We start from the raw sequence: 25,360 nt of genomic DNA, 5'->3' as shown, positions 1-25,360 counted from the left end.
GGGCCAGGTTGAAGTCTCACACCAATACTACTCATTGCTCGCCCACCTTCTTACCTGCATTGTGGCCACCTTGATCCGGCGTACCTACCTTCTCTTACATTTACATTGGTGACGGGTGCCGAGTTCAGTTTCCGCACAAGGAGGAGGCTGAGCTGCAATGTCTCTTCAGCTGCGGGATTTGCATTGAAAACCGGAGAGTTTAGTTTCCGCATAATAAAGAACCACTGGTCTGGAGTTTAGTTTCCGCACAACAAAGAGTCGGGCTGCAGTATGCTTATCAGCTGCGGGATTTGAATTGGAAACCGAGGAGTTTAGTTTCCGCATAACAAAGAACTTCTGTACTCGCACAACAAAGAGTCGGGCTGTAGTATACTCTCAGCTATGGGATCAGATTAGAAACCGGTCCGGAGTTTAGTTTGTCAGCAGAGCCACACTCTTAGCTATGGGATCACATTGGATACCGGTCCCGAGTTTAGTTTGTCACGCCGGCTGGCGTGTGTAAGCTGGTGGCTGGGCTGCTGTGTCGTGGGCTGCTGTGTCGTGGGTTGCTGTGTGGGCTGGTTGCTAGGCGGGAGCGGTTGTTGCGTGGCCTGGCTGTCTTCCGGGCTGTTGTGTTGTCTGGGCGTGTAGGTGTGCGGGGTGTTGTCCTGTTCTCGCACAAGAAAGAACCACTGCATTGGGACCACTGCATTGAAAGCTGGGAGCTCAGCCCCGCACAACAAAAAACCACTGTTCAGTCCCGCACAACAAACAACTCTCAGCACGGGCCACTTTCAGCTTTGTTACTTTCAGCCTGACGCGGTGCAACTTCGGAGGAAGAACCACCTCAGGTTGAATCGCTGAATTTCATCAAGTGACGCGTCGCATTGTTTTTGCCTCAGAACACAGCCACGCGGTGATTAACATCAACGCCATCACCAGCACCAGCCGCTATCACCAGCACCAGCATTCCATCAGATTCGTCAGCTCGGATCGCCAAATTTCATCAAGCGACGCGTCGCGTTGTTTTTGCCCACTCGCGCAGCTGATCGATCCCATTCAAGTATATCCTCCCCGCCGAATTTGCCTCGCGCTGAGGTCCCCTCAACCCGCGCAACACCCAGCATGACCGTCATCCGCAACAGAACCGCCGCAAGCGGTGGTGAGGGCGGCGTTAAATACGTTTGTGAGATCTGCTCTAACGATATTACCTCGACTGTAAGTTCTTCAGTCTTATTCGTTGCCCCTTTAATGCTCCCGCCGCCCCGCACTGCAGCCTTGCCCTCTATGGAGCCCTGGCGACGCATTAGAAGAGAGGCTATAGAGCAGTCAACCGTATGAGGAGAGGCTTTAGAGCAGTCAACCGCAATCTGTCGCAAGCACATACTAATGCTTCGCATATACTAATGCTTCGTTTACATAGGTCCGGATCCGGTGCGCACACAGCACCTGTAAAGAGTACGATCTCTGCGTGCCCTGCTTTGCCAAGGGGTCGTCGAGCGGTGCGCATGACCCTGCCACCCACTGCTTTTGTGTCGTAGAGCAGAACTCGTTTCCAATCTTCGACCCAGAGTGGAGCGCCGACGAAGAGCTCTTGCTCCTAGAGGGCGCCGAGATTTACGGCCTAGGCTCGTGGGCGGACATCGCAGCTCATATCGGAGGCTACCGGTACAAGGATGAAGTCCGCGACCACTACATCAAAGTCTTTATCGCCTCGCCAAAGTTCCCGCTGCCAAAACCATACAGCCCTCACGATATGGAACTAGCCAACGAGATTTCGAAAGAGGAGTTCCAGTCTCGCAGAGCACGACGCATTGAGGAGCGCAGAGAGGCAGCAAAGAATGCGCCGGCCCAGCCCAAGACAAACCCGACAGAGAGTCTGCCGGCGTGCCACGAGATCGAGGGATTCATGCCCGGCCGCTTGGAATTCGAGACGGAATACGCGAACGAGGCCGAGGAAGCGGTACAGGTTTTGGAGTTTGACCCTAGCGATGGCATCAATCCTCGTACGGGCAAGCCGCACCCCGAGACGGAGCTCAAGCTCGCGGTCATGGACATATACAACTCCAGGCTGACGCAGCGCGCCGAGAGGAACAAGGTCATCTTCCGACACAACTTGCTCGACTATAGCGAGAATATCAAGCGTGACGAGAAGCGCCCCAAGGAGGAACGGGATCTCTTGAACAAGGCGAAGCCTTTTGCGCAGATCCTGAACCGGAACGACTATAAGCAGTTCTGCCAAGGCTTGGTCGACGAACTCGAGTTGCGAGAAGCAATCTCGCACCTCCAAGAGTGGCGCACCAACGGTATCACCGACCTAGAAAGCGGCGTCAAGTACGAACGAGAGAAGGCCTTGCGCAACAAACGCAAGTACGAACAGGAGAAGGCCTTGCACAACAAACAGAACCACACCAACGGTATCAGCGACATAGGAAGCGGCGTCAAGTACGAACGAGAGAAGGCTTTGCGCAACAAACGGAAGTACATACTGGAGAAGGCCTTGCACGACAAACAGGACCATACTCCCAGCGATTAGTTGAGTTTGGGATCAGCATTAGAAACCGGTTTGGACCACACTCTCAGCGATTAGTTGGGTTTGGGATCAACATTAGAAACCGGTTGAGGAGTTCAGCGGTTAGCATTGGGTTTGGGATCAGATTAGAAATACTCCCAGCTATAGGATCAGATTATAGACACTCTCAGCTAGATCAGCATTAGAAACCGGTTTGGGAGTTCAGTCCCGCACAAGAGATTATCCCGCACATGATTTCCTTTAGTCTGGGCGAGTCTATTGTCCGGGTCTATCGTCTAATTGAGCTTGACTGGCCATGCCAGCCAATAGTATAAGAGACAATAAACATGGGAGACAATAGCCATAGGATGGGATCGTGAGTCTAACCACGTAGCCCGGGCGCCAAGCATGGCTATTCGCTACTATCTACCTAGTTATTTGCTCGATTTTGATCCTCGGTTCTCCCGCCTTGCTATGTCTCTCTCTATTTTACTCTATCTATTTTCTTTTATTCTTTACTACTACGCTGCTCGGGCCATGGCAGCCAAACCACGCAGCCCGGGCCCTCTCCAACACCCCTCACTTTCGTGGTGACATTCGCGGGCAACAGGGCGTCCCGTCGCGTGCCGCCAGCTGTCTGCCCGCTCGCACGCCAACCGCATCCCCAGACCGCCTCTTAGATACTCTCGTGGTGCTACTTGGGGTGCCACTTACGGGCAATAGGGCGTCCCACGGCGTGCCGCCCGCCCACTAGCTGCCCACCCGCCACGCTACCGCCGCCCGCCACCCTAAACCGCATCCCCAGACCGCCCTCCAGTCTGGCACTCTCCCACACCCCCCACTATCGCGGTGCCACTGGCCGGCAACGGGGCGTCTCACGGCGTGCCGCCAGCTGTCTGCCTACCGCCCACGCTACACCTACCGCCGACCACGCCGACCACACGCTGACTGCACGCCGACTGCACGCCGACCGTACGTATCCCCAGACCGCCCTCCAGTCTCCCAGTCTCCCACCACCATCGTGGTGCCATTTGCGGGCAAGAGGGCGTCGCACAGCGTGCCGCTGTCTGCTCGCTGCCCGCCCGCTACGCTACCGCCGCCCGCCACACAGCTACCCACCGCCCGACCGCCACCCCAGACCGCATCCCCAGACCGCCCTCTAGTTTAGCACTCTCCCACACCCCCCACCATCGCGGTGCCATTCGCGGGCAACAGGGCGTACCGTCGCGTGCTGCCAACTGTTTGCCCGCTTGCACGCCGACCGCCGACCACGCCGACCGCACGACCGTACGCATCCCCAGACTACCCTCCAGTCTGACACTCTTTCCACCATCGCGGCGCTTGCGGTGCCACTGGCGGCCAACGGGGCGTCTCGCGTACCGCCAGCTACTGTCTACCCAGCTGTCTGCCCGCTGTCTAGCCGCCCGCTGTCTGTCTGTCTGACCGCTGTCTGGCCGCCCGCTGTCTGCCCAGACACGACATCAGCCGCAACAACCGCGCTCAGCCACCAGACACTCGGCGCCAGACTCACCCTCGCAGGCCATGTCGCGATTGGCCGAAACAGGCCGATAAGGTGGCCGCCTAAATCCCGCCTCGACGCGCACCGGGCCGACATGCGAGCCCGGCGCTTGGGTTCTCCGTCGCTACCAATTCGAGATGCGCAAGAGGTTTGCCGACAATGTTGCGCGCAAAATCAGGCCGAACGGGCAAGGCCGAACGGGTGGATGCTCTCCGCCGAATAGGACGCTCCCTTTCGTCTCGGCGAAAAAAATGGCGGGATAGGTGTATTGCTATCAGGTTGAAAGATTTCTTCCCAAAATGCCAAGATTTTACACTGACTCAAACTGCTCGGGCACAATGGCAGCCAAGGGGGTCTCGCCCTGAGTACCGAGAAAACAGGTTTATCAGCCCTCCTGTAATTGAAACATCTAATGAGAAGCTGCTGAAAATCCAAGGCGAAGAGGCAATGGGTGGTCCAGCCGTCCAAGGGCAGATGATGGCTATCGGTTGTACATCGGGGCGAGTTTTTGCGATCGGCTTCGCTTTCGTCTCGGAGCACAAAGATTCCGGACAGCGTAGAACCATACTCGGCCGGGCATCAGAAACCGGTCCCTCCCGCAACCAAGAGATTGTCACCGCACAGCGCTGTAGGCGGCCTACTACACTCTTCTGTGGGATTTGAGGAACCGGCCAATTTCCCGAAAGGGATGCAAAAAAGGTAAAGGTGATGATTCTTCTAAGCTTGGTAGGCGGTAGAACCGAAGGGATGCAAAAAAGGTAAAAAGTGAGGATTCTTCCAAGCTTGGTGGGCGGTAAAACCGAAAGAGATAAAAGGTATAAAGGTGATGATTCTTCCAAGCTTGGGGCGTGGGGCTCCCAAAAGTTAGAAACCCCAGACCCCGCTAGTGTTACGTACCAACATATGTTGGCGGACTGGGGGGACATATAGAACATGGGGGACATATGGAACTTGGGAGACATGGGGGACTTAGGTTGTAATTCCGGCGCTCTGCGGAGGCGGGACAAACAGAGATGGTACGGCTGCCTAGTAGTGCTGCCCTGGTGGTCTGCCCCAATCGTATCCGGCACGGCGTTGCCTAGACGACGGCGATGGGGCTGGCTAGTTAGCTGCGTTTTCATTGTGATTTTGGGAGGTAAGGTAAGGTAATTATGATTTGGGACGAAAGGTATCGAGGGGGGTGAGGGAAAGGGGAGGTGAAGACAGAGGTGATAAGGTGGTTGCCTGGGACGCATCTACAGCACTGACCTTACCATATTCACTTTACCTCGTTGCAGTACCTTACCTTCTGCACCACCTACTTCTTCGTTACAGTACCTTCCCTTCTACACCACCCTACTTCTTCGTTACAGTACCTTACCTTCTACACCTTTCCTCCTCTACACCTTCCATCCACACGTACTTCCTTCTTCACCGCACACACACCATCGGGCGCTAGAGAACAAGACTAAATCTGCACTCGCCTCGCCGAGGCGGTGCGTTTTATTCTCGACTCTGGTCCCTCTCTCGACGTCGCCTTAATCGTCACCCCTAAATTCTCGTTCCGTACAAGCCCACGACCCACCTCGAGTCGCTTTCTCCCCGCGATTTACTCGTGCCTCGGTTTTCTGCGCCATCTTCGAGCATTCTCCCAGAGTCGCGGTCACGGTAGCCTTGATAAAACCGACTTCTGTTTCCTTACTTCGCCTATTCGCACGACACCGCCATCTGCCCGAGAGCACTGCCGCCATGGCCGGCCCCAATTCGTTCGCTGAGTGGGTCATCGGCTTCAATCTCTCCAGGCTCCCTCCACGGCCCAAGAAGGTGCGATTCGAACCCAAAGACGTGAGAAAGTCGGCTCTCAAGAAGTCACGTTCCGCTCAGTCATTCGAATCGGCAAGCGAGGCATCGTCAGAGACGAGCGCTGGTAGTAGCAGCGAACAGGGCTCAGTAAAGCGGCAGAAACCTCGCAACGCCCGCTGCAAAGCCGACTCAAAGTCAAAGTCGACTGCGGGAGACGCGACGTTCAGCATGGATCCCCACCCGGACTGCTCTTGCGACGAATGTAAACTAGGCCGCGAGATCTTAGACAAGGCTGTAGAGTGGCAAAAGACCAAGAAGGCCAAGGAGAAGCCGCTTGACTCCTACAGCGACATGACGCTTGCCGTCTCCTCGTCTGAGCCCGAGCCCGATTCGGAACTTGATTCGGACTCGCGGTCGGAGGCTGACCCCGAGCCAGTGCCCTCTCGCAAGTCAGAGGATAAAAAGCCCAATAAGAGTCCAAAGAGCGCCGAGGCAAATAAAGATGAGAGCTCAAAGAGCGCCGAGGCAGATAAAGGTCATGTAAGAGAAGGTAGGTACGCCTGATCAAGGTGGTCACAATGCAGGCAAGAAGGTAGGGGAGCAATGACTTGTATTGGTGTAAGACTTCAACCTGGCCCTCGCAAAGGAAGATGGGCAAGGGCCATTGTTTATATACCTGCTCAGGGGTTCGGCCCGGGCATCAGTCTGCGGTCGTGGCGCCACCCCGGGCATCAGTCTGCGGTCGTGGCGCCACGGCGTAGCGTATGCCAGCTGGCAGTGTTCTAGCCAGTTGGTGACAAGTGGTGGGAGCGCACCCTGTGCGCGCAGTTGGTGTTTGGGGTGTCCTTTTCCTTACAGGTCAGCACTCCAATAACTAGCCGTAGAGCAGTGCGATGCTAACAAATAGACAGCCAAGCATTCTAGCGGAGGCCGGGCCACTACGTTCCCACGTTGTGAGGGTCGGAACTCGGATCTGTTGATGCCGGCTCGTGCTCAAGTTGTCGAGGTAGAGCATAAGCTCGAAGACCCCGCGACCGATCCGCGCCCTAATGCGTTTTTCGACAACGGAACAGGTGTATGCCGCATGTACCATGGTGAACACTGGGGCAACCCCCATGGCTCTTTGTATTCCCGGGATCACTGGGGCAACCCCCATAGCTCTCTGTATCCCCGGAAACCCACATCCAAACCTGCTGAACGTCCTTCGAAACGTCCTTAATCAGGAAGTAGAATACCTCGTATTCAGTAAACAACATGCTTGATTAGGAAGGTAGAATACCTTGTATTCAGTAAACAACTTGTACTACTCGGCAAGTACTACATAGCAAAAGACTTTGTTTGGTAAAAGACTTTGTTCAGCCAACCTTGTGTACTATAGCACGACTTTGTGCTACAGTACGACTTTGTGCTACTCGAAAAAAACTTGTAATCTCTATACTGCTTGCGGTAGCAAAATTGGTGGCCAAGTAGGCCGCGAAGTAGGTCGCGGTCTAGGCTGCGTAGGCCGCGAAGCAGGCTGCAAATCCTCTGCCGCCCTTCATGTCGTTGCATATTCGAGGGTGCCTGTTTTCTGGTCTTCGGGGACGACGTGACTGTTTGGCGCGATGATTATGCTGAGCGACCGGAACCCCTCCCGCCAAAGCGGGGCAAGAAGAAAAAAAGCGAGGGGATCGCAAATACTCTATCTCTGACGACGGCGATCTTCGTCGCCGTCCCGCCAAAGTCTAGGTTCTGATTTTTCAGCGTCTACACGTAAGCAAAAGTCGATGTCATCACCCAGTCGGCTTTGTAATGCTTTTCAAGCTCAATCGAATAACTTGGATGAGCCAATCAAGACGAAAAAAAAGCCTAGACAAAGTGAAATTGTCGTGGATTCCGAGGACGAGAGCGGGTGCGAAGTGAGCGTAATCTACTTCTACAGAAGCAAAAGGCCTTGAAAGATGTCTGATCGGTCTCAAGGACCTGACAAAGGAGCGGGAGACGCAGGCGCCGCATGCGGACTGCCACTCATCACGCAAATCCGAGCAGATAGACACAACACAACCGCCTTCCGCACCTTTCGTGCGGGACAACTGGTCTACAGCTTGGAAGCCCCACAGCTATGATAGCTCACGACATGTGCCTAATAATTACTTCGCGAATTCTGGAGGAAAAGTTCTCTTCGATGACAACGACATGTTTTCGAAGCTAGACAATCCTGCGATGCCGATGCTATATTAGAAGAAAAAGCTGGCTCGTATCGTCATCAACGAAGCACTGCCTGAGCCAATGGGGTTACGATTTCCGCCCGGATTACAAGGCCTGGGCAAAGTCCGCCGTCAGTTTCCAGGTGTCCCGGTGATAGCCCTGACAGCAACAGCCATCAAGAGCGTCATTCTCGACGTCAAGCATAATCTCGGCATGAATAACTGCCAGGTCTTCTCGCAAAGCTTCAACCGGCCCCACTAGGCTCTCCATTTGCGTCGACTAGGCACCTCCTATCGCTCTTCGTACTCTAGATACCTGTCCCAAAATAGATGGGCCAGAAATTCCATGCCGACAAGCATCGGCAACGGCTAGGCCCCGGGTGCGGTTGGGCGAGACCGGTCGGAGCCGCCGAAACCGTTGAACTCACCCATGTTGGGAAGCAGGTAATAACGATTCAAGAACCCCGTCAAGTTTGAAGTCGAAATCGACTTCAACATCTGCCGCGTCGATGGCCGCGTCATAGTCCTCTTGAGCGAGGAGTCCCTCTTCTGCGACCGGATTGAGCCTATTATCTCTGGGATGTTAGCGAGAACGTCGTTGGGGCGTTAGATAGAGCTTTATTAGGGATTTGTTGTGCCTAGCAGACTCCGCCGTGCCTAGTTGGAATTTTCAAACTTGGTACGGAAGATTAGCCACTGCAAATGCCACTGTAGGCCACTGTAAATGCTACTGTAGGGATTGAAATAAGAGAGTAAATGCGGTTAGAGGCATACCTTGTCCTTTTTCTAGCCCGTCCAGATGCCATCAATGCTCTGGCCCATGTTGGGCGAGGTCAACTCCCTCGTCGCCGATGAGGCAATGAAAGATATCAGTGTCGGGTGTGTAGCGTACCCGAACATTGAGATAGGTGGCGCGAGAAAATCCGAGATGTCGAAAGCCAAACGGCCTGTTTAAGAGGGGTATTTGGGCGAAGAATTTTCGAATTTGAATGTGGAAGAAAATAGAGAGAGAGGCTCCACAACAGGCCCCTAAACGCTCTTCTTTCTCATTGGCCACTACAGAATACCGTAGCTGAGATACGCGTGATATCTTTCTACTAGTTTCTAGCAGACTCCCCAGCGCATTCTACAAAGTCAGGTTGAAGGAGACGAATATCATTGGTAAGATAATCAACGATAAGTATGACGGGCAGACGGACATTGTATATACTCTCTCACGTCGGTCGGCCGAGTCTATCGCGGACAAACTCAGAGAGAAGCATGGCATCAAGGCACACCACTACCACGCATCAGTCCCCTCAGGCCAGAAATCTCAGGTCTAGAATGACTGGCAGTCAGGCAAAATTAAAGTAGTGGTTGCCACTATTGCCTTTGGAATGGGCATCGACAAGGCGGATGTGCGCTTCGTTATCCATTCACACATCCCTAAGAGTCTCGAGGGCTACTACCAGGAAACTGGACGGGCAGGCCGAGACGGGAACAATGCGGACTGCTACCTCTTTTTTACCTACGGAGACATTCAGAGCCTTCGGAGAATGATCAGCAAAGGTGAAGGGTATCAGGCGCAAAAGGAAAGGCAACTCGACATGCTCAACCGTGTTGTAGCGTTTTGCGAGAATCAACATGCATGCCGGCGAGTCGAGATATTGCTGTACTTTGGCGAATCATTCAACCCTGCTAATTGCAACGGCGCCTGCGACAACTGTCGGAGCGGCAGAATTAATATATCTGCCGAGTTACAGGACTACACCAAAATCGCCGTGGCGGTATTGAAGATAGTCCGGTCCAAGGGGCCTCTTACGCTGGGTAAACTGGTCGAGATCATGACGAGAAAGCGCGTCAAAGAGAATTGTCAGATGGAAAGGGGTAGAAAGAACTAGACTTGATTTTGTCAGCATGCATACCAACTACCGCCATCTGTTATCGCCACCCACTGTACTATATTAAAGGCTCTCTGGATCAGCCAGAGAGGAGACAGAATTGAACAAGATTGATGTACGAAAAAATATAAATAGCTTCATTTCTTGGAGCGCTGGTGGGAGCCCCACTGATGGCGTTTGGCGCTAGCCGGACGCATCGGGTTAGACCCACGCTAGCGCACGGGCCATGTTGGCACGTGACACTAGCGGGGTCTGGGGTTTCCAGCTTTTGAGAAATGCCCCGCTCCCACTAAGCTTAGAAGGAATCATCACTTTTACATCTTTTGCATCGCTTTTGGATTTACCGCTTCAAAGATCTTCAACAAAATCATCTTTATCATTAGAAGTGCAATACTTCTGACAAGAATAACTCAATCGAACATTTTGGGATTGCCAAAAAGATGAAGTCCCACCAAGTACAGCGAATCATCCTGACGCTCGTCACTCTAGAGGCTTTGAGTGAAGAAAACAGAGTGAATTCGAGGGTCAACGTCTCTAATACCTATTACAACGTGAGTAGAACCTAGTGAGGCTGTTCTTTTTGCAGCACTGTTACTGATGATATATGCGCAGATTGGCCCCAAGGCGTCGGACTACCTTAGAGGCAAGCAGAAGTTCAAGATCGCAGTACCAAATAGTGACAGATTGAGCTGGCTTAGGATGCGGGCTCGGGCGGATCTTTTGGGCAGCTCAGAACCTTTGGGCTTTGCTGGGCTCGCACGATCGCAGAGGCCGCCTCCGTTCACAAACGTCTCGTTGCCCCTTCCTGCTGCCTCCAAAAAACGCAAAATCAAACCCAGCGTACCGGCTGTCTCGGCAATTGAGGCGCATGAAAGCGACATGGAGACCAGAGGCAATGAGCCGAATATCAACGGGGGAGGGGACAAAGAAACACAGTTTTCCTGTAATGTGACTATGCCATAGCGTTGTGTTGCTGACGTCAACATGTTTGGTGAAAGGCGGATGAGAATAAATCAGAACTAGCGGAGTGGAACAAGAAAGTATTTTGTACGTCAAAAGTCATAATATCTTCTCTCTGCCGTTCCTGTTTTTGTCATGTTTTCTCCTGCCGCTCTTGTCCTTATGATGTTTCCAACTCTTGTATCTTGCTCTGGCATTGGCGCACTGCTCTTTCTCTCTACCCCTTTTTGTTTCCTTGTATGTTCGAGGCTGTTGTGAGGGAGTTAGCTGTGAGTAGGTGGTTGGCTGTGAGGAGGGGGTTGTCAGTTTAAAGAGTTGGAGATGGGCTGTACTGCTCTTTCTCCCTGTTGCCCTTGCCTTTGTGATGTTTCCAACTCTTCGAAATCTTGCTCTGGTATTGGTTGTACTGTTCTTTCTCCCTACCTCCCTTCTTGTTTCCTTGTATATTTGAGAATGCTTGTTGGGTAGGCTGTGAGGGGTTGTCGTTTAGGGAGCTGGAGGTAGTTTTGGGGGCGGGAGAATGCTGGCGCCTAGTATTCTTCCGTGGTGGCCCTGTCAGATGTTCCACTGTCCTGTCAGGTTTTCTACTATCCCCTGAATGTAATGTAGAAGCATGCACCCCTAGGGCTATTCGAATGCCGATTTTCTAGCAATGTAAGGAGAATGAGGCCGCCTTGCGACGGCTACAAACCACTCCTGGTATTCTTTCCTTGTGGTGGCCTTGTCAGCTTTTCCACTGTCCCCTCAATGTATTGCAGAAGCATGCACCCCGGGGTGGGATGAAAGGGCAGTAGATGGTGCTCCTTTAGAATTGGTCAACTGATGTATGGTAGAGAGTGTAGTATGGTGCTAATTCTGGGAATGGTCAAGACTGATGAAGAAAAATACAAAGGAGACCTAAAGGGAAAACAGTCGGGCTGACGCGACTCCATTCTTAGAATTGGGTAAGACTGATAGAGGGGGAATGGTGGCTCCATTCTTGGAACTGGGCAAGATTGGAATAGAATGGTGGCTCGACTTCTGGAATAGACGAGACTAGTAGAGTCTTAATTCTGGCAAACGGTCAAAACTGATACAGAGTATAGTGTGGTGGTGATTCTGGGAATGGTCAAGACTGATGAAGAAAAATATAAAGGAGACCTGAAGGGAAAACAGTCCGGACGCCCGTTGGCTCTTGCCTGCGGTGCCTCCATTCTTGGAATTGGGCAAGACTGATAGAGGTAGAATGGTGGCTCGGTGCTGATTCTGGGAATGGCCAAGACTGATGAAGAAAAATACAAAGGAGACCTAAAGGGAAAACATTCGGGCTGACGCGTTGGCTCTAGAGGGGGAATGGTGGCTCCATTCTCCGAATTGGGCAAGACTGATAGAGGGGGAATGGTGGCTCCACTTTGGAACTGGGCAAGACCGTAGTAGAATGGTGGCTCGACTTTTGGAATGGCCAAGACGAAGTCTTGATTCTGGCAAACGGTCAAGACTGATGCAGAGTGCAGTGTGGTGGTAATGGTCAAGACTGAAAAAAAATACAAAGGAGAGAAAAAGCCCGGGTCGAAGAGAAACATTCCGGACGCACGTTGGCTCTTGCCTGCTGTGCCGGTGGCTCTATTCTTGGAATTGGGCAAGATTGATAGAGGGGGAATGGTGGCTCTATTTTGTGAATGGCACAGAGTGATGAAAATGGTAGCTTGAGCAGCAGAATGGTAGCTCGAGTCTCGTGAATAGTCAAGACTGGTGTGAAAAAGTCAGCAGAATGGTGGCTCGAGCAGAGGATAGTCAAAGACTAGAAGTTAGTAGAATGTGGCTCTATTTTGTGAATGGTAAAGACTGAGAATGGTGGCTCGAGTTTTGGAATGGCGAAGACTGATGAAGAAAAATACAACGCCCGACTCCGTTAAAGGGAAACAGTCCGGCTAATATGCCTGCTGTACTAGTGGCTGCCTACTATGCTAGCTCGGCGGCACATTTGTAAATAGTGGAAGAAATAATACAATAGAATGGTGTTCTCTTGGAATTGCTCAAGACTGGGAGTGCAGTATTCTAAGAAATGGTCAAGACTGAGGACACAAAGGGGAGAAAATGGTTCAACTTCTGAACAGTCCGGACGCCGTTGGCTCTTGTCTGCGGTGCCGGGGCTTTTGCCTACAACGTGCCAGCCAGTGGCACATTTTTAGAGATGGTCGAAGACTGGGAAAAAGAGTAATAGAATAGCAGCCCTATTCTGGGAATTCTTGGAGTGGCGGAGTGTAGTATTCTAAGAGATGGTTAAGATTGATGAAGAAAAAATAAAGAGAATTCGACGGTGGGAAAATGCTCCGACTCGTTGACGGAACTCGGCTTACCAGTCCAGACAGCCGTTGGCTCTTGCCTGCAGTGCTGATGCCTGTTGCCTGCGCTGTGCCAGCCCGATAGCACGTTTTTGTGAATGTCAAGACTGATAGAGGGGAATGGTGATTTGACTTTTGGAATTGGGCAACTGATAGAGTGTAGTATTCCAAGAAATGGTCAAGACTAAAGAAAGATATAAATGCCCACTCCGTTGAACTTCCGAACAGTCCGGACGGCCGTTGGGTCTTGCCTGCGGTGCTGGTAGCTGTTGCCTGCTGTGATAGACCGGTAGCACATTTTTGTAAATGGTGGAAGAAAGAATATAGCAGAATGGTACTCCATCTTGGAATTGCCCAAGACAGGTAGAGTGTATTATGGTGTTGATTCTGGTGGATAGTCAAGACTAATGAAGAAAGATACAAAGGAGACCTGAAGGGAAAACAGTCCGGCTGACGCTGTTGCCTCTTGCCTGCGTGCCGGTGGCTGTTGCCTGCCGTGCCAGCGCGGTGGCACAACTTTGTAATGGTTAAAGAGCAGCAGGATATGGCTCGATTCTTAAAATTGGCTAAGACTGGTAAAGTGAAGTAGAATGGTGGCTCCATTCATATCAAGGCTGGCAGAGTGTGGTATAGTGGTGATTTGACTTTTGGAATTGGTCAACTGATAGAGTGCAGTATGGTGCTCTGGGAATGGTCAAGACTGAAGAAAGATACAAACGTTGAAAGAAAAACAGTCCGGCCATTGGCTCTTACCCGCGGTGCCGGTGACTGTTGCTTACTATCCCAGCCGGGTAGCACGTTTTTGTGAATGTCAAGACTGATAGAGGGGAATGGTGGCTCGACTTTTGTGGTCAACTATTACAAACCACTCAACTGTCAGGGTCGTCTGTCTGTAAGGGAGCACGGGCTCCACAGAATTGTAAGAGAAGGCAGGTACGCCTGATCAAGGTGGTCACAATAGGAGCAACACGCAGGGCGAGCAATGACTGGTATTGGCGTAAGACTTCAACCTGGCCTGAGCTAAAGAGGTGTGCAAAGGCCATGGTCTATATACACGTGAAAGGGGTTACGAGTCATCCTTGCGTAGCCAGGGTGGTAGTGGCGATAGTGCTTGGCCCTGTTAGCGGTGGCGATAGTGGCGATGGTGGCGAGGGTGGCCCTGGTGGCGGTGGCCATGGTGGTTACGAGGGTGGTTTCCTTACAGAATGCTGGGGTTGGTAATTATGAAGATAGAACAAAGGGCAAGCTCCTATCGCACGGGTAATACAGTCAAATCGGAATGCCACTCAAAGTGTATGAGTGCAGTGAATGTGTATTGCTTGCTTGAAGAACCAAGCAAGAACTATCCAAGACCGTGGACACGATCGTTGTATATATCTATCTACGTAACCAATAACAGTGGTTCCGTTGTCCCGTGGTCCCGCGTCCGGGTCACCGCCCGACCGGACCTGTCCCGCGTCCCCGAGCTCCAGAGCTCGGAATCCTGGAACGCTCCTGATTGGCTCGCGCCAAAAGTGCATGCCCCACCTTTGTGCATAACCACAGGGAATCCACAGGTATTCGTGACATCAAGTGGATGTCAGAGGGGGGTTTGGGTGGCGGATCCGCCGCTGACCCCGCCAAATCCGTAATCGGCCCGTGACATCACCAAAACTGGCCTTCGCCGACTTTACACAGCGACTACGTACGCAATAGAGCCTGTGATGGCTTTAAAATCGGGGCATATAGAGAATTAGTTATAAGAGTACTAGATGCCGATTTTTTTGAGGTCAAACGGGCCATAATTGAGCGAATGTAGTCATTTTGCATGAACTAACTAAAAACCCTAACCCTCAAAACCCTCAAAACCCTAACCCTCAATCTATTTACTCTGGCCTTTCCGGCCCCCTTTTATTTGCTTGATGAGCTTCTCCAACGATGCCTTGCCCTGGGCTCGCCGCCGCTCTAGGGTCTCTATTGCAACCGCTATTCTATCTGTATTATTTGGGCTCCCTGCCATGGCTATGATCTCGTCAATGATGACCTTACGCATCGAGTAGTACTGCCGCTCTGATGGAGACCGCCAACGGCTCCCGTGTGCTGCATCCAGCGCTGCAACTGCTGGAAGGCCCGCCAGCCCTACTGTCCACTCTCTCCACAGATCAAGGACTGTGGCTATTTCGCGTGAGAGTTTATATGACGGTATTGGCATTGGTGCTTGTTCTATCAGATTACCGAGGATGGTAGCTTGCGGCTGGCTTATATCTAGGTTGAGCGGAGACGGTGGTGTATGTTGATGGCGGTATTCGCTTGTAGGATCGTGGCCTTGGGGTAACATCCGGCCCCTCCCCGGTGTAAAGTGAAGACTAAAGGACCCTGTAAGAAAGTCGTCGAGTTTGGCGGCAAGCTGGTCAAGCGAGCTCGTTACTTGAGCCAAGGAGGTTGCTTGGGCGGCCTGCCCGGTCTGGATAATGCTCGATATTACCTGTAAACGCTCGTTAACCGAAGGGATTGCTTTTTGGATAGCAACTAGGTGTAGATCTTCGTGATAGAGCGTATCGGTTGCTGCTATAACTGCGGTGGCGAAGGTGGCATATTCGGCCGTGGCAAAGAGGCTATCACGAAAGATGGGATGGCTTGGATGGCTTTGCCGGATAAATACCGAATCTTAGAGGAAAATATCGCGGAGCCTATCAAGAAGCTCAAGGAATCCGCCTGCGGCTAGGTTTGGCTCAACTACTTCGCTAGCACCAGGGAGGTCAAGATGTGCTTGGCGCCAGCGGTCGAGCTGTGGCCAGACCTGCCGGCGTAGAGAAGGCGGCGGCTTAATCGTTTCGCGTGGAACAAAGTAGCTGGAGGCGTAATCTGGCTCAAAGTCCGCTACACCTCGCATAAACTGGCGCGGCAACTCGGTCAGGTAACAGCCAGTCATCCGATCGCTATTCCAACGTCCTCCACGGCGAATCTGCGCCTCAGGTACGTTATTCGCCTCAGCAATCCGTGCCCCTGACGACCGTGGCATATGCGAGACTTTAGAGCCCTGGATACCGCTGAGAGTATATAGCCTCCTTGTCCACGAATTCGCCGTTGAGTCCGAGAGCTTCTTATCGAGGTTGGCATTGTCACGCTTGAGGAGCTTGATATTATACCAGTCTTGGCTTTTGTGAAAGCAGGGAAAAGACTCGCCTGACATGTGCCAACGCCAGAAGAAGTATGTCGCAAGAGCGCCTATAAGGCACGATTGGTAGTTCCGGTGGCGGAGAACAGCGCCGTACTCAAGCCGCCCGTGCTGGTTTGTTTTGCCTTGGTCCATAACTGCTACTAAGCACCAGCCATCGCCATTAGTGCCCTCTTTAGGTAATGGCATGAAGAAAAGGTCTGCAAGCTCGAGCGGCAAACGGTTACTCAAGGGTAAAAGCATCGAATTCCCCAGTAAAAAGTCGACCTGGGTCCGTAACGCCTGTTCAACTGTGCCCCGGCCTAAGCCTTCGCTCCAGACTTGGTGGTGGAGGTTGGGAATCTGCGAGGCAACATAGCCATCACGGAACGTGGAGATCCCCCGGTCTGTGAATTCCTCCCTCCGGCGAGTATGCTCGCCTCGAATGATCGACATCTCCAAAGCCTTCAAAGCAACGCGGCTCGGCTGCGGTGCATTGTGAAGTCCTTGCGAGGTTTGTAGAGACCAAAGCTCCTTGACCGCAGAAATGTAGCCCCGAACAGTGTTATACATGAGTACAAGGTCCGACTGCTCTTCGTCGTCCTCGCCCTCAATAACTAGGTGATTAGAGGAGCGAGGGCCAGAGCCAGGGCCTTTCTTAGAGGGCGGCTGGCCCTGGGCCTGGCTTGCAGCCTTACGCTTCTTCTCTTCGGCGAGCCTCATGCCTTTACGCGGGGGGCGCGATACCACCTCCTCCTTGATGAAGAACAAGAGTTTACCTTCATCGACCCAGTCGCCAGGAAGGTACTGGCCCCCAGGGGGAAAGCCCTGTGTAACACACCAGGCCTTCCACTCCTTTTGCTTCGGGCCATAGTTCCGTACCGTGTTGGGCGGCCGATGTGTGCGGTGGTAGTTGTGAGGGCCTGGTCTTCCAGGCCTCCCAGAGGCTCTGACTAATCAGACGCCAGTTGGGTGGATCCACCCGACCAGCCAGAGCCCCACCTTGAGACGCCCTAGAAGAATCTCGCGAGGGGAGGCTTTTGAGCTTCTTTTCCCTTTTCCCTTTAGTTTAGAATCTTCGTCTATAGCGCCCAATAGAGGAGTTCCGCCCTCATTCCAAGCCGGCCGAGACACAATTCTAAACTCTCAATTCTCATCGCTGGCTAGCGATCAATAAATACGTCAAACCCCACAAACAACCCACTACGTCGGCTGTGCACGACGATAAACCAGGCCACAGAAACCCCCAAACACCACAGCGTCGATGCCCAAGAAGAAAGATTACGGACCACCGATGCGCCAATCCGAACGCCTCTCTCAGCCAAAAGAGCTAAGCGAACGGACCCAGGAGGAAGCGAACTTGAAGACCCAAGAGTCCGACGAAGAAGTCATAGCAACCCCCTCGAGCACAGAGCTTGCTAAGCCCGCTCCACAGCAACGCGACACAGAGCCAAACGAGCCAGTCAACAGTATAGAAGTCGACGCCCCGATAGACAACATGCTGGGAAACGAAACCCGTAGCGTACCGGGTGACGATGGCGCCCCGAGCGCCGAGGATTACCGAGTTCTGCTGCCCAAGTGGCAGAACTCAGGGCGGAGGCAGCCGCCCGCACCGCCGACGGCGTCAATCGCCGGGCCCGAACTGTCACCCCCGCTGAGAGCGCTTTCAGTGGGGACAGCTTCACACCCATTGGCTTCGCCGCCCTTCCCGCTTTCAAGCCCTACGGTCAGGACCAGCACGCCGCCAACCAAACCTTCGACCGGAAGGCTCGCAAGGCCGGTGTCGACCCTGGAGTTTTCAAGGGTGTTGACGGAACCTTCGATAAGTGGATCATCAAGGTGGCCGACAAGTTTGTAGAAGACGATGCCACTTTCAAGACAGAACGTAGCCGCATGGCGGTTCTGAACTCTCTTACGGAGGGATCCCCGAACGACCTGCTGGAGAGTCGGTACAGCTCTCAGGAGATGCCCTTCCGCAACGTCGCCGAGATGGTAGCTACGTTGTCGACTGTCTACCATGATGACAACCAAGCCACGAAAGCCAGGGCCGAGCTAGCCAAGCTCAAGTATGATCCGGCGAATAAGGACGTGACTATCCATTCATACATTGGATTAGTTAATAGCTTGGGTGATAAGGCTAATATTGCCAAGTCTGAGCGCAAGACCCTACTCTATGGGCATATTCCCGCCCGGCTTGACACCCGACTCTTGGGAGACTCAAAGAACCCGACAATCTCCTACGAAGCTTTTGCTGGCAGCGTCGCGGATGCTGCTCTAGCCCACCAGCGCGCTTGGGAGGAGAACAGAGAGCGCAAACAAGAGAAGAGGGATCGCCGGACACGTTCGCCAACCACTCACAGCGAACGGGCCTATGTTGGGGAGTCTCGGTTTGAGAAGCCAACTTCCCAGCCAGCTGCAACCAAAGTTCCCGAGGCTAAGAAGGATAGAGGGAAAGACGATACTTGTTTCATCTGCCGTAAGGAAGGTCACTTCGCCCGTGACTGCCCCGAGCGGAAGACTATGGCCAAGATGATGCTAGACCTCGACCAGGATCCTCCTACCTCCCCGGAGCAGTCATCCTCGTCGTCTAACGAATCGGAAAACTGCTAGGACTGTCGGAAGTCTCCACGACAGTCCGTATACCACGACTAGCTAAAGTGAGCAGATCGTCTGGATCAAAAACCTTCCTATTCCCTATTCAACTCCAATTGGAAGGAATTAGCCTCAAAACCAAAGCTCTTTGTGATACCGGAGCAGATATCTATTTGTCAATGACCCCGAAGATGGCCAATAAGGCCGTGGAGCTACTAGGCGCCGTTCGAGAACAGCTATCTAAGCCCATCCGCCTTAATGACTTTAATGGGGTGCTCGCCGCCAAAGCCACCCACCAGATCCGCCTCTCCCTGGAACTCGACGGACGGAGATTTCCACGACAGAAGTTCCTCATTATCCCCACTGCCGACGATGTTATTATCGGACAAGAATGGTTCATTAAGTATCGCGTTGGCCTTTTCCCCGCCACGCGAACCATGATCTGGCCTCAAGATCTACCAGCGCTCGCCAAGTATTCGCCCACCATTACTATTCCATGCCAGACTGGTTTGCTCGACATACAGGCTCAGGCAGACGCGGTGCGTCGCGACCGCCTGATAGCTGAGGACGAAAGGCAAGCGAGGGTCACCAAGATTATCCAGCGCCCTTTGAGAACGATAAACCCAGTTTTAGCGCCCATCGCCCTTTCTAGCCCCAGAGACCAGGACAAGCCCCTCGTGGTCAATATTGCAGCTCTCTGTAGGCATGTGGAAAATGACCCCCGGCAACCTAGATGGGCTCGACAGAACATGCCGGATACACCTATTTCTTTGAACGTCGTTGCGTCTCGTCTAAACTGGCAGACCCACGACGGACAGCCAATTCCTTTCCCTGCCGGCGAAGATCCCGAACACGTCAAGAGAGTTCGCGATAAACTCCCAAAGGAGCTCGCCCATCTCGAAGGCTTCTTCTCCAAGAAAGCTTCGACCGAGCTGCCGCCGAGCCGTGAAGGGTTCGACGTGACCCTAGACTTGGAGCGACCTTTGGAAGGGAAGCCCAAGAGGTTCTATACACCCGGTCACCTTCTCCCTCTGGAAAAAGAGACGGTAGACGAGCTTCTACGGATTGGATTCGTGGAACCCTGTATGGAGGAGACAGCCGCTTCGACGCTATTTGTACCAAAGAAGGGTACCGAGGAGAAACGTTTCTGTGTGGATTACCGATGGGTCAACCAGTTCCTGAAAGGACGCCAGTTCCTCGCACCCGATATCCAAGGAACGCTTTCCAACTGCCGTAACGCCCGCCGCCTGACCAAGATCGATATTATCCGAGCTTTTAATCGTCTACTAGTCCACCCCGACTCAAGATTCTTGACGGCCTTCAAGACCCGTCAAGGAACCTTCCAGTGGAAAGTCCTACCCTTTGGACTCAAGGTCGGCCCTGCTTGGTGGCAAGCCTTCATCAACGCTCAGCTGAACGAGCTCCTAGACAACTTTGCCAGCGCCTACGCCGACGACGTTCTCATCTATACTCAGGAGAACGAGCCACACTTCGCACACGTGGAGGAGGCCATCTATCGTTTGTATAAGGCTGGTCTACAGGGAGACATCAAGAAGTCTAGCTTTGACGTGGAAGTCATTGACTACCTAGGGTTAGTTCTCGAAGCTGGGAAAGGCGTACGTATCGACCCAGAGAAGATCAAGGCCATCCAGAGCTGGAAGTTTGAGGACCTACGTTCGATACGCGCCGTCAAGTCCTTTTTGGGCTTGTGCAACTATGTCCGAGTCTTCTGCCACCACTCTAGCGATGCCGCCGAGCCCCTGTCCAAGCTATTGAGGAAAGGTAGTGAATTTGTAATGGGATCCGAGCAACAAGCGGCCTTTGAGAAACTGAAGAAGCTGGCCACCGAGGCCCCAGTCCTCGCCTTCTTCGTCCCCGGCCGCCCGACGCGAGTGGAAACGGATTCTTCACGCAACGCCACTGGAGGCGTGATCATGCAACAACAGCCCGACGGAGTCTGGAGACCCGTGGGCTACTCGTCGAAGAACATGACTCCGGCCGAACGTGCGTATCCGATCCAGGATCAAGAGTTGCTCGCCGTGGTCAACTGTCTCAAGGATAACGAACCTTCTCTTCTCGGCCAGGAGTTCTTCGTGGTCACGGATCATAAAGCCTTGATCTACCGGTCTACTAAGCGGTTGCTGTCAACCCGTCAGGTCCGATGGTCCGATTTCCTAGGCCAGTTTGATATCACCTTCCAGTACCGCCCGGGACAAGAAAACGTGGTTGCCGACGCTCTATCACGTAAGACCGTCGACTCACCTACGGTTAAGGCACGAGAGGAGGAAGATCGAACGTTCCCTTTGATACCAGTGGAACGTATCCAACCAGTCCTAGCGCCTATCTCCCGAGCGGTAGTGAATCCGGATATGCCTCGCGGCGCTGACCTGGTAGACCTGATCCAAGAGGAAAACGAGAAGCAGAGTCTGGGCGTAGATAACGGTCGTCTCGTGGTACCGGAAGTCACGTCCGACGGAGCGGTATATCTACGGACGGCCCTAATCCGAGAAGCCCACGAGCCGCCTATCTTCGCACACCCAGGCCAAAACAAGACTATCGCGTTCCTCAAGAAAGACTTTTGGTGGAGTACCCTCCGACAGGATGTCAAGAGGTACATCAAGAACTGCCGAAGCTGCCAGAGAAACAAGACCCGTCATGACAAGACCCCGGGCCTCTTACACCCTCTGGAGGTGCCGAATGAAGTCTGGAGCCAGGTAGTCGTCGACGGAAAAGATATGCCGAAGGATCGTCACGGCTACGACTACGTTTGGGCCTTTATTTGCAAGTTCAGCAAGATAATGGCTACGCTCCCTGGACACAAGAACGATACCGCACCGGATCTGGCAGAGCGCTTCTTCCACAAGGTATACCGTTTCTTTGGTATCCCGGCTGTCTGGATTAGCGATAATGCAGGACCGTTTATCTCGGAATTTCTGGAAGCAATTAATAAGCTGACCGGGACCAAACACCGTCACGGCAGCTCTCGCCACCCACAGACGCAAGGCGCCGTGGAGATCACCAACGCGGATCTAGACCAACGAATGAGGCCTTACCTCACCAAGTACCAAGACACCTGGAGCGAGTACCTACCGGCACTCGACTTCGCCCATAATGTGTCCTGGCATTCGAGCATCGGCATGGCCCCGTTAAAAGTCGCGTTGGGAGCCACCCCACGGAACCCCCTCTCTATTGATATCCTAGACCTCAATACCTCGACCGACCCGCAAAAGAAAGCATTACAGCTCGTCACCCAGACCAAAGAGGTACAAGACCTGGCAAGGAAGAATGCCTTAGAAGCTCAAGCGGCCCAAGCCGTCCAAGCGAACAAGAAGCGACGTCCCGTCGACTTCACCATTGGAGACTTGGTATACGTGAGCAAGAAGGGTATGAGGACAGAGGCCCCGAGTACCAAGTTGGATTCACAGTGGGCAGGACCATGGAAGATCGTGGAGGAACGAGGACATAGCTTTGTGCTGGATACTCCGCCCTATGTCAAAGGCACGAACCTCTCCCATGCAGATCGGCTACGTAAGGCTGATGACAGTCCCCTACCCCAACAGACCAGCTTACCGGAACCACCTGAGGAGATCAACGGGGAGCCAGAGTGGGAAGTTGAGAAGATTAATGCCTCTCGACTGTTTGGCCAACGAGAGACCCTACAATACCAAGTTGCCTGGAAGGGGCACGACCCCGACGATACTTGGTATAAGGCAGAGAATCTCAAGAATGCAGCTATGGCGCTAGATAGTTTTCATCGAGAATACCCCGAAGCCGCAGGACCTCCAGTGAGGCTGCGTGATTGGATAAAGGCAGTAGCAGAAGACGAATATCCGGAGGACCACGAAGAGGATAACAAGGCAGAGCACAAAGGGTACGAGGCAAGGCAAAAGAGGAAGTATACTAGAAGGCACGCTTAAATCCGCTCTTCAAAGCCACGACCACCGTCACGGCAGTCGCGGCTTGGAGGGGGGTAGTGTGAGGGCCTGGTCCTCCAGGCCTCCCAGACGCTCTGACTAATCAGACGCCAGTTGGGTGGATCCACCCGACCAGCCAGAGCCCCACCTTGAGACGCCCTGGAAGAATCTCGCGAGGGGAGGCTTTTGAGCTTCTTTTCCCTTTTCTCTTTAGTTTAGAATCTTCGTCTATAGCGCCCAATAGAGGAGTTCCGCCCTCATTCCAAGCCGGCCGTGACAGTTACGGCCAAGTCTAATAGGCCCTCGGGGCTACAGAAACTGACAGAGACATAGTTATCCTTGATACGGGCGAAGACATTCATCTTTGATATAGGCGAAGACACTCATCTTTGACATGGGCGAAGACAGTCATCTTTGATACGGGCGCTTCCAAGACCTCGTTCAACCTGAAGTGGTTTACCGTCAACGACCTGAAGTAGTTTACCGTACGCAACAAAGGCTCAGGCTTCCACAACCTGCAGCTCGGGCAGACTTCCACAACCTACACCTTGAGCAGGCATACTACTGCTCGGAAACCCCCGTCAACCTCGTGAGCCCTACCTTGCTCCCCTCGTGAGCCCTACCTTCGCTCTCCCTCGCAGGCCTCACATAGAACATGGAAGACAACAGGGTCCTTGAGAAACAGGGTCCTTGAGAAAGGAAGCAGGAAGCCCCCTGTCACGGCCAGCACCGCCAGCAGTGCGGCCAGCAGTGCGGCCCCTTTTTGGAGCTGACCCCGCCAGCAGTGCGACTCCTTTTTGGCTTACCCCGCACTAGTCCCGATGTCACGGCCAGCAGTGCGGCCCCTTTTTGGCTGACCCCGCACTAGTCCCGATGTCACAGCTAGCAGTGCAAACCTTTTTTAGAGCTGACCCCGCCAGCAGTGCGACTCCTTTTTAGCTGACCCCGCACTAGCCCCGATGTCACGGCCAGCACCGCTAGCAGTGCGACCCTCTTTGGAGCTAACCCCGCACCAGGCTGAGGCTTAGCACCTGCAAGCCTTGTGGGCCCGTGAGCTCCCCAGCTCCCAGGGCAAATGTATACAAACATGGCGTTTTGGCGGGGAAGGGAGCATCAGTGTCCCGCACCAGCAAGTCGGTGTGGTGTAGCTCCATGGCTGCGACGGCCCGCCTTACGCAGTAGGGATGTCAATGGTTGAAGGCAGTAACGAATGTGGATTTAAAGCTAAGGAAGAGAAAGGAATCTATCGCCGGGTCCGCGCAGGGCGCGGAGAAATAGGTAGTGGTGCTCAGTGCGCACAGGCCACACCCTAAGCACAATGCAGCCAATAGAATCAATCCTGTCACATGAGCCCTGTGGCGACCGTGACAATGGCCAGAGTGACAGTCTTGTTATCAGTCTGAGCCTAAATGGAGACTTGAACCATCTGACCAAAGACAGCAGTTCCTGGCCGAGGACAGCGCACTTCCAATCAAGGTAGTACAGGGGCACATTGGAAGCATTACGGCATGGAAGCATCACGGTAACTTGGTATAGAGTTAGAAGAGAAGGGGGATGGTGTAGAGTCAGGGGAAGGGGGATAGCGTAGAGTTAGAGAGGAGGGTGGATAGCGTTACTACGGGCAGTTTTGACGGCCGGGTATGTATGTAGCTGAGACCTCTACAGGAATCGGCTACGCTGTGGACGGGCAGGCCCATACTAACTAGGTGACGCAGTTTGCAGGTTTCAGCTCTGTCGTTTTCCTTGATAGCAAGCACTTGGCAGCGGCGATACGAATGTGTGCGTGTGTGGAGCTTGGCGAAACCTGGCAGCCGGGTCAAGACCGTCAACGCCCACAAAGATGGCGTGTATGGTATGAGATGAGCTGGCGTATATGGTGTGAGATGGGTTGGCCATGATCAGAAGCTCGCTCGCGGGCACCGGTGGCGATGCTGATGTCAAGATATGGGCGCTCAAAGGTCTGTAGTAAATCAAGACTCGGGAGCTCCTGAATACTCGGTTCAGAGGCTAGCAAACACAAGACAACGATCAAGACAATGACTTAACGCCGAGATAAATGCACTGAGCCAGCCTAGCCTTTCCATTTTTTCCACTGCCGTGCTATGTTGAAAGGGGTATCCCGTATTAACGCCGATATGAATGTACCGAACTAGCCTAGACTTTCCGTTTTCCATTACCAAGCCATGCAAGAAAGGGCTCTCCCATCCCAACGCCTTGACTAGCCAATTTCCTCATGCAATGCAAGAAAGGACTATCTCATCCCAACGTGTTGACCAGCTAATTTCCTTATGCCATGCAAGAACGGGGTATCCTGTCCCAACGCCAAGACCCGCCAATTTCCTCGTGCCATGCAAGAAAGGGCATCCCGTCTCAACGCCAAGACTCGCCAGTCTCCTCGTTGATTATTTGCCTTCTTTAGGCTCCTTGGGCTCCTTGTTCGAGTCCAACGACAGCCGTCCGAGGCCCACCTGGCTCCATTCCAAGTCCCACAGCCGCTCGACACTGACACCCGAGCCTCCAACGTCGTCGCCGCTGGGCTGGCCGCCATAGTTGGCGCAAAGCTCGTGGTTGTGTTC

At 53.2% G+C, this 25,360-nt stretch overlaps 4 protein-coding genes across 4 annotated transcripts; 3 read left to right on the top strand and 1 right to left on the bottom strand.

Moving 5' to 3' along the window:
* Positions 1-1,104: 1,104 nt before the first annotated feature.
* On the top strand, positions 1,105-2,704 carry B0T26DRAFT_864029 (uncharacterized protein; the record flags this gene model as incomplete). Its single annotated transcript, XM_060447786.1, has 2 exons — positions 1,105-1,197; positions 1,403-2,704. The coding sequence occupies 2 exons, from the start codon at positions 1,105-1,107 to the stop codon at positions 2,513-2,515; spliced, it is 1,206 nt and encodes a 401-aa protein (XP_060290082.1). The 3' UTR covers positions 2,516-2,704.
* A 3,666-nt stretch (positions 2,705-6,370) lies between these two features.
* Positions 6,371-6,649, top strand: B0T26DRAFT_730332 (uncharacterized protein; the record flags this gene model as incomplete). The annotated part of the gene is made up of 2 exons (XM_060443006.1): positions 6,371-6,489; positions 6,521-6,649. Coding segments are annotated over exons 1-2 (223 nt in total), but the record flags the coding sequence as incomplete, so codon positions are not given.
* Positions 6,650-10,298: 3,649 nt separating this feature from the next.
* On the top strand, positions 10,299-10,821 carry B0T26DRAFT_680936 (uncharacterized protein; the record flags this gene model as incomplete). The annotated part of the gene is made up of 2 exons (XM_060440570.1): positions 10,299-10,409; positions 10,471-10,821. The coding sequence occupies 2 exons, from the start codon at positions 10,299-10,301 to the stop codon at positions 10,819-10,821; spliced, it is 462 nt and encodes a 153-aa protein (XP_060290080.1).
* Positions 10,822-11,215: 394 nt separating this feature from the next.
* B0T26DRAFT_492601 (uncharacterized protein) lies at positions 11,216-14,158 on the bottom strand. Its single transcript, XM_060435333.1, has 3 exons — positions 13,922-14,158; positions 13,158-13,826; positions 11,216-11,621 (listed from the first exon to the last, which is right to left on the bottom strand). The coding sequence occupies exons 2-3, from the start codon at positions 13,743-13,745 to the stop codon at positions 11,502-11,504; spliced, it is 708 nt and encodes a 235-aa protein (XP_060290079.1). The 5' UTR covers positions 13,746-13,826; positions 13,922-14,158; the 3' UTR covers positions 11,216-11,501.
* Between the last annotated feature and the right edge of the window lie 11,202 nt (positions 14,159-25,360).

Source organism: Lasiosphaeria miniovina, assembly GCF_030549165.1.
Source record: "Lasiosphaeria miniovina strain SMH2392-1A chromosome Unknown B0T26scaffold_8, whole genome shotgun sequence".
Lineage (NCBI taxonomy): Eukaryota > Fungi > Ascomycota > Sordariomycetes > Sordariales > Lasiosphaeriaceae > Lasiosphaeria > Lasiosphaeria miniovina.
Note: the sequence above shows the minus strand (reverse complement) of the source record. Positions and strands in the feature narration are given on the sequence as shown.